The 15,043-nt window shown below is 36.1% G+C and overlaps 1 protein-coding gene across 3 annotated transcripts in view; it reads left to right on the top strand.

Moving 5' to 3' along the window:
• The window catches only part of ARFGEF1 (ARF guanine nucleotide exchange factor 1), a 147,280-nt gene that overhangs the window by 114,148 nt on the left and 18,089 nt on the right, over nucleotides 1–15,043 (top strand). For all 3 annotated transcript variants that reach the window (XM_082433579.1, XM_082433578.1, XM_082433580.1), the window contains 8 exons: nucleotides 3,865–3,955; nucleotides 8,637–8,677; nucleotides 8,773–8,942; nucleotides 9,308–9,459; nucleotides 9,584–9,756; nucleotides 10,732–10,892; nucleotides 11,725–11,855; nucleotides 14,654–14,783. In XM_082433579.1, the coding sequence (XP_082289705.1) occupies nucleotides 3,865–3,955; nucleotides 8,637–8,677; nucleotides 8,773–8,942; nucleotides 9,308–9,459; nucleotides 9,584–9,756; nucleotides 10,732–10,892; nucleotides 11,725–11,855; nucleotides 14,654–14,783 (1,049 nt within the window). The remainder of the gene's footprint in view (nucleotides 1–3,864; nucleotides 3,956–8,636; nucleotides 8,678–8,772; nucleotides 8,943–9,307; nucleotides 9,460–9,583; nucleotides 9,757–10,731; nucleotides 10,893–11,724; nucleotides 11,856–14,653; nucleotides 14,784–15,043) is intronic.

The raw sequence follows: 15,043 nt of genomic DNA, 5'->3' as shown, positions 1-15,043 counted from the left end.
GTGTTAGTAAAGCAAGAGAAATAATAATCGCCGGTAATGCTTAGTGGTATACTTGGAAATGAATTAAAATTAATTTGATCTCTGTGCTGCTGTGCTGCTTAGGTTGCAAGGAGATGGGATGAGCTGTCTTCTCCCTTCAGGAAAAGGGAATTTATATTAAAATGTACACTTGGAATCTGGAAATGAGATAGAAATTCCAAGCTTCCAAGCCACTCAGGCGACCAGCCATACTCTTCCACCTCGCTCATGCTTTGTATAGGCTTCCTCCTGTGTCGTACACTTCTCTTTTCAGCCTGCTGCGTTCTCCACTCACTGCAAAGTGACCAGGTCTCTCAGGTCTTCATCTGTGTCCTCGAGGGAGCCGCTCTGTTGACGCGGCCCCTGTTGGGCAGAGCCCTCCCTTCAGCTTACCTCAGTGGTTAGTTCCCAGCTCGCCCAGTGTGGCAGATGTCCACCCTTCCAGCTGTGCCCTGTCACCTTTCTTCAGGACGCTGTGGTCAGAACTGAAGCTAGAAGAGGATGTGGTACAGATGACTGAGCTGGTTTAGTCTGTATATAATATGTTTTTTAAAAAATAAATTAATATCCTCCTTTATTAACAGCATCCATACTCCAAATATTCATGTAACCAAGTTAATAGGGCTGAGTGTATGTTTATCTGACTTTCTTACTGCTGTGATACAAATCTGTACTTTCACTCTTTGGAAACATGAAACTTTTAGTTATTAAGAATACACAGGGGCTTCCCTGGTGGCGCCGTAGTTAAGAATCTGCCTGCCAATGCAGGGGACACAGGTTTGGGCCCTGGTCTGGGAAGATCCCACATGCCGCAGAACAACTAAGCCTGTGAGCCACAACTACTGAGCCTGCGCATCTGGAGCCTGTGCTCTGCAACGGGAGAGGCCGCGACAGTAAGAGGCCTGCGCACCGCGATGAAGAGTGGCCCCCGCTCGCCGCAACTGGAGAAAGCCCTTGCACAGAAACGAAGACCCAACACAGCCAAAAATAAATAAATAAATAAATAAAAAGTTGAAAAAAAAAAAGAATACACAGAATGGAACTTCCCTGGTGGCACAGTGGTTAAGAATCTGCCTGCCAGTGCAGGGGACACGGGTTGGAGCCCTGGCCCGGGAAGATCCCACATGCCGCAGAGCAACTAAGCCCCTGCGCCACAACTACTGAGCCTGTGCTCTGGAGCCCGTGAGCCACAACTACTGAGCCCCTGTGCCACAACTACTGAAGCCTGTGCACCTAGAGCCCATGCTCCGCAACAAGGGAAGCCACTGCAATGAGAAGCCCGTGCACCGCAACGAAGAGTAGCCCCCGATCGCCGCAACTAGAGAAAGCCTGGGCGCAGCAACGAAGACGCAACGCAGCCAAAAATAAATAAATAAATTTATAAAAAAAAGAAAGAAAAGAATATATAGCATATGATTATTAGGTTTGAATTATATGCATACTGTTCTTTTATGGTATATATTAAAGTTTAAAAATTCAATTGGTTGGTCATATAACTCTTACGTGAATATCACAGCACCTACATCTTTGTTCTTAGTTAACCTAAATATTTGTGCTTTTGAATAATTTCTTTGGTAAAACTGAAATTATTAGCCTGTTACTTATACTGTTATACAGATGTTTGAAAGATTTTATATATTTATGAAATTGGTTCTTGGATTGTTAGGCATTTTAAATATTCTTTAAGTAGGTTTATTATTAATGATTACAGATTATATCAATATTTAAATATAAAAGGTATAGAAATCTCTATAGGAAGGACATTCAGTTGACACATGAAGTTATGTGGTGACTGGCATTATTTTTTCTCACAGATTTTTCTTCATTAAATTCCTGTAATGTGCTACATACCTCAGGTGTGGCTTGACACTATTTCCCTGCCACCCCAGTTCTCTGTCACTTATTTCAGGCTTTCATCCTTGTTCACTTGTGTTATAGAAATAGACTCTTAATTTGTCTCCATGGCTCCAATAGCTCTGCCTGTTTCACTGTGTTCTACAGATATTACCAGAATTATTTTTCAGAAAATAGATTGGATCATGTCAATCTTCTAAAAGGTCTAATGGTTCCCTGTTTTCAAAAGTAGTGCATTAAACGTGGCAGTCAAGGTTCTTCACATTCTGTTTCTAGTCTGTTTTTCCAGCTTCATCTCCTGCTGCTCGTCTTTCTCTCCTTCATTGTCCCCTGCCAGACTCATCCTCCATTATGGCTTCACCCAACTATGTTGAAACATGACCTGCACGTGCATACTTCCATTACTTTATATATGCTGCTCCTTCTTCCTGAATTGCTTTTTCTCCCTTCTTTCCCACATGATCATCCTTTTAGGCCTAACTTGAATTAATATTTTATCATGTGAAGCCTTTCCATGAGCTAACACCCGCATTCTCCCTTCCCCTATCAAAATTAGTTCTATTTAACAACACTTGTGTTATATGTAATTAGTTCATTTCAGCCATGAAGTAATTGTTATATTGTATTAAAGTTGTTTGTAAGTCTGTCTGTCTTGGTAAATTGTTAACTCTGTAGGACAGGGATCACATTCTTTTCCCTTTGTTCTTGTTCAGTTCCTGGAATAGAATTTAGGTTCAGCTGGTTTAAATAACATCGTCTATTATGTTTGCATTCAAAAAGTCATTTATTGAGTGTCTAGTCAATGGAGTCAACAAGTATTTGTTGAGCATCTGCTTTGGACTTAATATTGAGTAGAGGAATACAAAGAAAGTGTATGATTTGGTTCCTAATCTTGGAACTTTTTATCTGGCTGAGAAGGCAACAGTGACACACCTAAAGTAATTTAAATAAGAAACTAAATGGAAGAAATTCTGATTTGAGCAGTATTTAAGTATAAACTTAAATACTTACAGAGGAAGGTGAAACAGTGGAGGCGAATCCTTCATTGAGAACTCAAATTTGGGTCTTGGTAGATAAATTTTAGGTAGTTGTGGGATGGCCTGAATAGACAGGTATTGGCAAGATTGTTGAAGGGAACTGCCTTAAGCGCTAGGCTGAAAAGTTTATACTTTGTCCTGAAAGTAATAGTAAGCAAAATGAAGGTGATGATTGAGGAAAATTAATCTCCAGGAGAAGAAAGGAGAGATTGAAGAGGGGAAAAATCAACAAAAGGGAAAGCAGTGAGGAAACTGTTATATATAGTAATAGTAATCTGGGCCTGAAATTACAACAGTCTAAACCGAGTAGGAATGAAAATGAGTGAATCATATGAAAAACAGCCCAAAAGAAAGATTTAGTGAAAGTGGAGGAAGAGAAGGATATCAAAGATGATTGTAAGGTTAAGAGTTTGAAAACTGGGGAAATTGTTGTTTTTGCTACCTAACACATGGAACCAATGTTGGGGGAAAAGATGCGTGATTCTTTTGAATAAGAGGATATTACAGCATACTGGTAGAATTTCCAGTAAACATTTGTAAATGGGACTGGAGAGTGCATTACAGGGGAGATCTAATTATCGATACATGGAATTGGGAATCCTCCTTAGTAGAGATAACTTTGGAACTGGGGTTAGTGCTGTGTTTCTTAAACAGTGAGGGAAATTATTCCTAATGTCATTAATTTTGTGATCAAAATTCTCAGTGCCCCTGATTTGTGTGATCTTTGCAAACACAGTTTGTGTCTTTAACCATGTCTGTATGCCACTTAGTATATAGCTCAATAAGCACCTTTGGCCTTGATAAATGGTCACTGATACCAAAAGAATCGCTCCCCCAAAGCTTGATTTCTTTCATTAGGAAAATAACTGATTTCAGAAATGTGTCTTAGAACTGAACGTGCGCTCTTCCGCTGAATCCTTTTCAAACTGAAATGCCTCTCTTTGCTGTGTGGCAGTGGGAGGAAATGTGGACTGGAAACAGATAGCAAGTATTCAGGAATCCATTGGAGAGACCAGTTCTCAGAGTGTCGTCGTCGCCGTAGATAGGTAAGGCGCTTGCTTTACTCCCTTCTCAGAGGGACACTGTTGTAATCCTGTAGCACTTAGGTGTAGCCCCTCGTTAGTTAAAAGAGAAACGTTATTGCCAGGACATCTTCTCTTAAGTAATATAAGACTGTATTGTGATACGCTGTGATTTAAATGATGAAGTACCTATAATTTTGCTTTCAAATCATAGAATATAGGAAGGAGATAAACAGTATGAAAATTTAAGTGATAGACATTAGTGGGCATTAGGGAAATTGTAACCTTGATGAGAAAAAACATGGTTCTTTTTTTCCTTTATTTTTTAAAAATTTCCTTTATAGAAAATGTACTCCCCTTTTTATCCCTATTTGAAAATAGAGTATAATTTGTCTTTTTGAGTGTATGATATAGGATTGCATTATGGATGAAAGGAAGGGGTTTGCTGGCAATTCTCATTATAAACTTCTTTGAATAGGATTTCAGAATTTGTATATTATATACATTACCAGATATTCCTCATTTTTAGTTTGTTTTCTAAAAGAAAATCTACACTATGGTTTATTTTACTATAGAATATTTAGTTTATTCTAGATTTTAAAAATTCCCAGTGTGTAAAACAATATCTAGTGTGTTGTTTTTTTTTTTTTGAAGACGAGCTTTTTCCAGATGGATGCCCAAATAATTGAAACTTAACATTTTACAACACTGATGTTTAAATTTTTTTTTAACACTTCTGATGGAAACTTTCAAAAATACAATATGTACTATAATTTTTTTTGGTGCTTAGAGACTCATGCTGATCCATTATTTTACTTTGCTTTAGATAAAAACTTGTAGCTCTAAGTATAGACAGAACCAGAGTGTTCATTTGCTACTGGCCCTGGCAATACTCCCTGGAACTTTTTCCTTGAAAAGAATTCTTCATGTCCAATGTCCACTTGCTTTCCTTTTTTTTTTTTTTAAGGGAAGGAGGTAATTTGCCTTTCTCTTGTGAAGGTTGAAAAAAGATTGTGTATCATCTTATACCTACTATATAACTCAAAGGCTTAACATGTGCTGCTTGGCACTTTTCAAGGTGCTTTCTGGGAAGGGGATCTAATAAAGAGTTGGATATATGTATATGTATAACTGATTCACTTTAAAACAAACAGAAAAAGCACGAAGTGCTTTCCATGTGTTAACTTCATTTTATCCTTTCAGCAACCTATGAGATAAGTAGTATTATTGTCCTCAATTTACAAATGAGGAAACTGAGACGAGGGGAATTAGATAATTTGCTCATTCTCACAACCCGGCTAATCTTGTCTTGATTATTACCATAACCCTTTGATTAGTAGAGAATTTGGAGGAGTGGCACCGAGATATACACTGAGGCAGCATACCTCTGAGTGTGTTCAACCTCTCTGCCTTTCTGCCTGCATGTACAGCTCCAGAGCAGTGTAATATCTGCCCTTCTACTGCTAGGATAGATATCTTTCAAATGGTTTTCTAGCCATCCAGAAAATCATCTTCACTGTCATTATGAGAATCTATACAGGCAACAGTCTGTTTCCATAATATATTTTATATGACCAAAGCCAGTTCTGATTTATCCAGCTGTGCACTGTTTGTTACAGGGAGACATGTCACTCATTTGAACAAATGATATGCCTCTCCATTTTAAGAATGTGTGCTGTTTCAGAGGAGTCTTGGCACAAATTCTGTTAGTACTTCATTGTCTCAAACTCATCATCACCAGATACTTCCGCAACATAAATTCAATGTCCAATTTTATATAAGACCTCAATATTTAAATTTTACTTTATAGTGAAAGCATTAAAAGTTACCTCTTTGATTTGTTAAAAGATTATTCTTATGTGGTACATATCACTTCCTTGTTAAATTTCTTCTGAATTCCTTTCTGAGTATCTGAGTTTATTTTTATTTGTAATATTCTGATTCTAGTCTATAAGCTAATTCAGTGAGATATCCCTGGTATTCAAGACAGTGGTGAGAATATTGTCAGGCATCATCCTGGAAAGTTCTGTACTTGTCCAGCAAAAAAAGTCATTTTTCTGTCCTTAGGCCTATTGTTCTGGATAATCTGTTGTGACAAGTATAGGAGCTAAATATGGAAAATAAAATAATTTTTCTTTACTTAATTATATGTAGCTTCTGTTTCTTAATCAATGGAGAAATATATGTGGTTCCATCAAAAGCTTTAAAATGGTAAAATTTTCTGATTATCTTCACTTTTGTATTTGGAATCCTGTACTATTAGAATTTAGGAGAATATAGGGCACTTTAATCTGGAGTACCTGATCCTCTAGGATTTGCTAGGGAAACATTTGCTAGGCATTGTTAAACCAGATACTTCATAAGTATTACTAAACCTTGCAGGGGTGGATTTTGTCCAGGAATGATTTACCCCTGAAAGTTAAAAACAAGTTACTTAGTACCATAGTTTCTATTTTTATTACTGTTTTTTAAGCACACCAGATCTAGCTTTATACTGGCCCATCCCACGCTTTGGATATTCTGTCACCCGTCAGAAAATATGGACAGCTCCTCCCCAACTGTGTTTGCTCGTAAACATCTTTCATTTGGGTCTAAGCAGTAAATGCTACCTCTGATATTTTCACTATGAAAACTTTAAATACACAGTAATTTAGTCTGCCTGTATGTTGCATACAGCTAAAAGTTTATTTGATCCAGAATCTGCAAGTTTTATCTTTTTTTTTTTTTTTGCAATGTTAATTGCTATCATAATGTGAATGAATTCAGTAATCTATCAATTTTTTTTTCCTACTCGTACTTTTCAGGGAATGTCTTTTAATATTAACACACAAGATTCTCATGCTTCTGTTCTCTGCTTTTCATACATGGCACGTAGAATCCATTTCATAGATGATTCTGTGAAACACAGCTCTGTTCTCCTGCCTTAGTATATTAAGGTTTAACTTTAAATGCCTCCACAGACTGCTGTGCTCCACCATATGGCTTATCTTTAGTGGAGCGCTACTAGAAATAGAGTGACCCCTCAGAGGCTACCAAAGTGAGTGGGAATTTAAATGCCCTTTCCCAGGATGCACGCTCCACCTACGTTCCACTGTCTCCTGCGTCTGCAGAACCTGTTTGCTGATGATCTTCTCTGTTCTTGGTGCCTTTGTTCTTCACCATCTCACCACATTTAGAGGATTCATTGCTGCTTTCCCCTGGAGTTGCATATAATCGCCACCTCTGCTTCTGTTCTTTACTCCTATATACTTTGTCATTTGCTTCCTTCTCAGTTAAAAAAAAGAAAAGCTTTCTCGTTTCTTTTGTTCCTTTTCCTGTTGTTTCCCCTGTACTGTTTAGTTTTGACCTTCTTTGTGGTATGGTTTTTATAGCCATTGCCTTCCATGAGAATACCTCTAGTTTGAGAAACAGCTTAATGACATTCATAATGCATAGTCTAGCGAATCTCATTTTTAAGCCATTTTTCCTATCTTGTTTTTGTTACTCATTGCCAGGATGCATAGACCTTCAAGGACACTGAGGTTGAAACATCATGATATACCCAGAATTTTTAGATAGTGGTAGTAGGAAAAAACTAGAATGTATTTTAAATGTTTAAATTATGTTTTGCTCAGGTAAGTGTGAAGCAGTGTAGCAAAGTGGTTGAGAGGGTGGACTCTGGAGTCTGCCTGTCCTGGTTTGAGTCTTGTCTCTAACGCTTACTGGTTCTGTGACTTTCAGAAAGTTATTAAATATCTTTGTGCGTCAGTTTCTATGTTGATAAAATTGGGAATATAATAGTATATACACACCTCATGGTGTTTGTGATTATTATGTGAGTGGATATATATAAAGCACTTAGGATAGTATCCACCTTGTGATTGTTGTTAGCTATTACTGTTACTATGACGACTGTTATTTCTAAGTTTGATATTTGACCTGCTCCTGCCTTTGAGGTTTCCTTTTTATCGTACAAATACTATGATGTACATTTTAAATTACGGAATATCAGTTCATCCTGGAAGTCACATCGAACCCTTGGTTACAAACTCAGAACATGGATAAAAATTCAGACTTCAAAATAAGAGGACTAATATGTTTATGCTGAAATCTTTTATGAAACTTTGAAACACAGTAAAAGAGCTCAGTGAAGAAGGCAGGGCAAAGCTGGACAGCATAGCTTAGCTCTAACCATTTGAATTCTGTAAGGAAAGCGGGTTAGCCACTTGTTGGTTAAACTGTTGGAGACTATTTGCAAGGTTCTATTAATCATTTGTAATTTAACATAAATGAGTTTTTTAATCAAATGCACATTGCTTGTAAAAATAAAGTAGAAGTTTTCATTTTAAAACATGTTTAATGTGAGTAAATACTCAGGAAAATTAAAAAATCTTGTTTTGTGTATGCCAGTTATTAGTTTTACAACTTAACATTTTTCTTATTCTAAGACTCTCATAAGATACCTTTCCTAGTGTTAATAAATTTACTAATAAAATTACAACAATGTATTTGTACTCTAATATATCATTCGGTACAAAGGAGGGAGGGAGGAACATCCAAGCTATACTTGTTACTAACATACATGATAAAAAATATTCATTTGATTACCTGATTTTTGGTTCCCTTAAAACAGATAAAAGTAGCTCGTACCCCAGGCCACTTACTTTTGAATTGATGTATCAGAAGTGAGACATTACAAGTTTTTGAATTATGTTTTTTTCTTTAGAATATTTACAGGGTCCACAAGGCTAGATGGAAACGCTATTGGTAAGTATGTACATTTACTCCACTTAAAAACTGATTTTTTGGCTTAAAACACTTCAAAGTTAAGTTTGAAAAATGTTAATCTGTTTATATTACAGTGGGTTTTGTCCGTTGGCTCTGTGCTGTGTCTATGGATGAATTGCTTTCCACTACACATCCAAGAATGTTTAGTCTACAAAAAATAGTAGAAATATCATATTACAACATGGGAAGAATAAGATTGCAGTGGTCTCGAATTTGGGAAGTTATTGGAGATCATTTTAATAAGGTATTTGAGTAATTATAGGCTTTGCTTAATTTGTAATTTTTTGTTGTTTAAAATTTCCTTATCATGATCTAATTGAGACCTTTTTCCTTTCCAAGCAGTTTTTTATTACATTTTTGTAATTAGATTTAGAAAACCCTTTGAGTCCTGTTTTTTCTTTTAGAAATAATTGCTCTAGGTTTTAAGAATTTAGTTAAAATATGTTCTTCTTGTTGAGAAAAATTGTTAGCACACTTAGTGCCTTTATGGAGAATCTTTGAATTTACCTATCTATGCTATTAATTATATATTTTTTCTAAAATAAAAAATAAAGAATTAGCAAGTTTCACTGCTGATATTAGCACCCTATATTTCTGTTGCCATTACAGGTTGGCTGTAATCCTAATGAAGATGTAGCTATTTTTGCAGTAGACTCCTTGAGGCAATTGTCAATGAAGTTCTTAGAGAAAGGGGAGCTTGCTAATTTCAGATTCCAGAAGGATTTCTTAAGACCTTTTGAACATATAATGAAACGGAACAGGTATTATATTTGTTGAATTGCTTAATATCAGAAAAATACCTTATTTTCCACAGTAGGGGGAAAAACCAAAGAAAAGGAAAAAAACCTGATGAGTTTTATCCAAGCAATTGTATTACTATTTTAGGTCTCCAACAATTCGAGATATGGTTGTACGGTGTATAGCACAAATGGTTAATTCTCAAGCTGCTAACATTCGGTCTGGATGGAAGAACATTTTCTCTGTATTTCATCTAGCAGCATCCGATCAAGATGAAAGCATAGTTGAACTTGCATTCCAAACAACGGGGCATATTGTCAGTGAGTATTCTCTAAGCTCTGTTCAAGTTAAAGAAAACAAAACTTTAATGTGTTCAGAAGATAATTCAAGTATAAGATTATGGGCTTGTCATGGGCTTCAAGTTTTCCAAGTTTTGCCTACAGAAGCAGAGTAAATAATGACAGTGTTATCATTATTATAATATTATAGTTAACATTTATCGAATGTTTACTATATGGCAAACACTATAAGCACTTTGCATGCATTTTCTTCAATCTTCACAGTAACTGTATGAGATAAATATCTTTATTAGTCTCTCTTTTTTTTTTTAATAGATAAGGAAACTCAGACCCAGTGAGGTTAAGTAATTTGTCTAAAGGCACAAAACTAGTGAGTGATGGAGTTGAGATGCAAAGCCAGAGAGTCTTAAAGCACAGCATTTGTTTTTCACCACTGCACTACACAGCCTCCTTTGACTTTAAAGAAGAATAAAATACTAAGGATCTTAATTAAGCCTCTCTAGAAGATAATGATGTCGTCATCATCAACATCAAGAATGATGACATCATCATAGCTGTCATTTATTGAGTGCTTGCTTGAATTAAATAAATTAAGTACAGTGCTAAGCACTTTACTTACATTTTATTTAGTGCTTACCACTATCCTGTGCATATTATTATCACCATTTTATAGATTAAGAAACTCAGATACAGAGAGATTAAATGTAATTTTGAATATTCACTCAGCATCTGTTGATTTTGTATCTACTGTGTACCAGTCACTCTATTAGGTGCTGGGTTTATAGTGTAAACAAAACACAGGCCTGTTTCCCTGTTTCTACTACTCAAGGCAGTCAAGTAACTGGTCAGGACAGACGTTGGAACCGATGTCTGTTGGACATTAAAACCCTTAATCTTTAAGAAGTATCCATTACATCTAGAGGTTGGTGTATTTGAGGTATAATTAAGAAAAGCTGAAAATTGATAATTATATTTATGTGTTTTTCTCCCGTATAGCCCTTGTGTTTGAAAAACACTTTCCAGCAACCATTGATTCTTTCCAGGATGCGGTGAAATGTTTGTCTGAATTTGCATGCAATGCAGCTTTCCCAGACACAAGTATGGAAGCAATTCGACTTATTCGCCATTGTGCAAAATATGTGTCTGATAGACCTCAGGTATAGCATCATTTAGTAAACAGAATGTTACTGAGCATTTATTTCCAGTCAGAGATCCAAGTTTATTTGGGAATTGAGGGGATATGAAGTATTTATTTTTCAAAATTATCTGAGTTATGGTTACATTTGTTGAAGATGTCAGGTATTTTTCTGAGTGTTTCATGTGTATTAACTTGTTTAATATTCCATAACAGCTTTATGGGATAGGTTGTGTTATAGTCCCATGTAGATAAGGAATCTGAGGCGCAAAGAAGTTAAAAATGTGCCCCTGCGTGCGGGGGATAGTAAAGGAGACCTAGGATTTGAACCCAAGCCTGTGTTTTTAGCCATTACCTTAATATACTAAAGTTGACTGTGGATGAGTGTAGGCTTAAGCACTGAAGTAAAAGGTTGAATTGGCAACCTGGCTGCCACCTTTGACTTGCATATCTGAATCTATCTTTGTAACTATCGTAAGGAGCAGTGACGCTTCATAGATTTTTACTACATACTGACATGGACCTGTGGGGTGTCTGGTTCTTCTTACGTACATCTACTCATTTGATCTTCACACCTCCCCAGTGTGGTGGCATGGCTGCATGATGTAATAACCATTTAAATGATAAAAATGGAAACCTGAATGATGCAGAAAGCTGGTGATGGAGTTGAAGCTGAAAGCAACTTTTGGTTCTAGTCCAGTGCTCTATAGGCAGTTGTAATCTCCATCTTTTTTTAAGTTATCAAATTGCTCACTTTTGATTAGTAAAGTGTTAAAAAAATTTTTGGAGAAATAATATGCTTAATGTATAGGTATTATGTTTTGCCTTTAATAAACCTACGTTTCTTCTTGAAGGCTTTCAAGGAATACACAAGCGACGACATGAATGTGGCACCTGAAGACAGGGTGTGGGTGAGGGGATGGTTCCCAGTTCTCTTCGAGTTGTCCTGTGTCATCAACAGATGCAAGTTAGATGTAAGAACCAGGTAACAGCCAGTACTTGTAATTAAGATTTTGAGAGGCTTATTCTTACTTTAATCAAATCAACTTGTGAACGCAAGTTCAATTTTATCAAATATAGTAGTCATTCGATAGGCAGATTTTAAAATATGTTAAGTAGAGTAACAATAAAAAATGGAAATAAATTACTTTTCCTTAAAATTTGATTATGGCCTACTTTGAGTTTTAGGTTCTATGTTAATTTACACATTCTGTCTTTTCATACATTTGTTTCCAATCAGAAATTGAAGTTAGCACCAAAATTTATTTTCTGATGAATGATAAAAGAATTTCCAAATGCATGTCTTTGGTGGATTTTAGGTGAAGAACCATTTCTTTTTGAAGACTGGCCAGTAACATAGTTTTGAATAATACAGACCTGTTCAAAAAGAATTGAACTCTTTCAAAAGTATATTCTCAATAAAAGATCTATATGAATATCCAGTCCATTTGTAAAGAAACTATTATGGGTATAATGTAACCAGACAAGTACTCAGTGCACACTTCTTACAGTTATAAGAAGTTGTTATGAATTTGTTAGAGTTCACATCAATCCCATAGTATTGTTTTTCTCACCCTGTATTTTTGACGGCCAAATTGAAATGAGCAACTTGTGTATCCTAATGTCTGTCAACAGTGCATCAGAAAGGTAGTATAGACTTGTAACAAATCCATGATAGAATATAATGAAAGAATGAATCTCTCCTTCTGCCCCTTATGCCAGAACCACACCTATTCCCAGCCAAGGTTAAGTTTGTTTTATAGCCTAAGAAATGTTTCACTTTTATAGTGCTATTTGTTATAACAAATTTTGTGAAATAGAAAATAATCCAAAATATGACTCACACCTTGGAAACTTGTTATAGAATTTAGTAATCACAAGCACATATGACATTATATTTCGCATTTAGGCATCGAGGAATTTTTGTCAGTGGACCTGTTAGGAAACTTGATAAAATTCAAGATGACCCCCAATTGATACAACTCTAAATTATTTAGATATACAGCTTTCAAATGTCCAGCCACTTCAGTAGAGCAGCGAACATGTCATAACTGACGAGTCATGGAAACTCATCACCCCCCCTCCCTGCCCTTGTTTATTTGTAGAAGTCTGTTTGACGTGGACCTACCTGCTTTCTTAGCCTCTCAGCCTGTCCTTGTCTGGGACCATGCTACCTTGCTTCTCACCATATCCTATGTTCAGATTATGGATGGGTTTAGTTGTTAAAGAGGAGAGAAAAGGGATGTTCTAATTGGTAGAAAAGAGGGAAAATAAGAGTAAACTTTGTTCAGTGATGGCTTTGATTTTCTTACCTCATTCCAGGATTTGTAAAGGCAGTTATTTAGATTACATTTAAAAATGCAGCACTATGATTTGTATAACACACTAATTACAAAGTACTTTCAAATGCATTCTCATTTGAGTCCCTCAGAATTCTGTAGATTTAGGGTTGAATAATTAACCTGGAGCCCTACACATTGTTTTTCCCTACACCAGCAACTTAAGTATTCATCAGAACATGTTCAATAGTAAAAAACCTTGGAAACCTCCATAGCTCTGCGCTTGCTTTGGGGGCCTGGAAGGAACAGGGTCTTCACGTCCACTCACCCCAGCCCGGGGGTTAGCATCCGGTTTACTTGGAGTGGGAGGAAGAGGGAGCCTTGTCCACTGTAGGGGAGACATGGAACTCTGACACGGTTCTCCTGGGGAAGACAAAGTGTGTTTCTTCCACAGGAATTCCTTTACTGTAGTTCCTTTACTTCTGATTTTACACATTAGGTATCTTACAGATCAAATAAACTGTTGTGAACTTGCCGTAGGACTGAACTACCGTAATGTTATTTTACACATCTATTGAACAACTACTTGTTTAGAGCCCACTATGTATCAGGCATGTACTAGGCCCGGGGGGTGGTAGCAGAGCAGCAAATGAACTAGACCACGTACCAGTCCTTATGCGGTGTTTCAAAGGAAATTTTGTTCTGGCCTACTGTCAGACTTTTCGAAATATAAACCTTTTCTAAGTGGAAGGGTACCTATATTTTACTAGAAGAAATTAATGTATAGAGAAAAGATCAAGCTTTTTAATGTTTACATGAAGGCATTATTTCAAGGAAGGTAATAAGGAATCAGAAGGCAATTTTGAGTTTTAGTTTTAACACTTATTCAAAAGAGAAGAATGGGATATTAAAGCAGTTTATTTGTTCAAGGAACACTTAACTGTGTGCCTCTGTGTGACAGTGCTGCTCTGGCCTGGGATACAGCAGGAAACAGACACCCTTCCCACACTAGTGTCTTAGTGGATTAGTTTGATAAATCCTTCAGTTTGAGGATATTATGTGAACAATTAGAGTGTTAACTAAAAATTCCTATAGCTCTTTGAAAAAGATTTTCCAAAATCTAATTTTATTTGTTCTTAGACTGATTTCCGTGGCCACAGTGCCACAAAATTAATATTCACCCAAATGATGATCTTTCTCAATCTATAATTCCATTTACATTTTTTAAATGCTGGAATGATGGGGTGGGAGTGGAAGAAAAGTAGAAGAAAAAATTTTCAGGCCAAGGCGTTTGGAGTTTTTTCCAAAAGGATGCATCCTAAAGAAACCTGTTTTACAACCTAAATTTTTTAAAGCTCAGTATCATGTGTTAGTTTAAAACCAGTTTTAAACTTTGCTTTCAGTAACTTTTTGCACTAACTATAAAAACTATTTTAGGAGGGGGATACTAATGTGGTATGCTTTTTTGTATTATAGCTTTCCTAATTACATTTTATCATTTTAGGGGTTTAACAGTAATGTTTGAAATAATGAAAACTTATGGCCACACTTACGAAAAACACTGGTGGCAGGATTTATTTAGAATTGTTTTCAGAATCTTTGACAACATGAAATTGCCAGAACAGCAGACAGAGGTAAGAGAACATGAGATTTTCATTTAACACAGTGAAGTCAAAAGGTTCTTTTTTTCCCTAATAACATTTTAGTATTTCAAATTAAGCACAGTGAACAGAAAAAAATCCTAGAAATTTTTTCTTTAAGGCATTATAATACAGTAGTAAGTCTTTATAAACAATGCAGTTTGGGGATAGAAGTGAGTTAATGAATTGAGTTTTGTTTTCAGTGTTTTTGTTGAACTTCCAGTGTCTTTTCCTCATTTTAATGTTGTCACAAG

Source organism: Balaenoptera physalus (assembly GCF_965194825.1).
Source record: "Balaenoptera physalus genome assembly, chromosome: 17".
Taxonomy (NCBI): domain Eukaryota; kingdom Metazoa; phylum Chordata; class Mammalia; order Artiodactyla; family Balaenopteridae; genus Balaenoptera; species Balaenoptera physalus.
The sequence above is the reverse complement of the archived record's forward strand: the minus strand, read 5'-3'. Positions and strand labels throughout refer to the sequence as shown.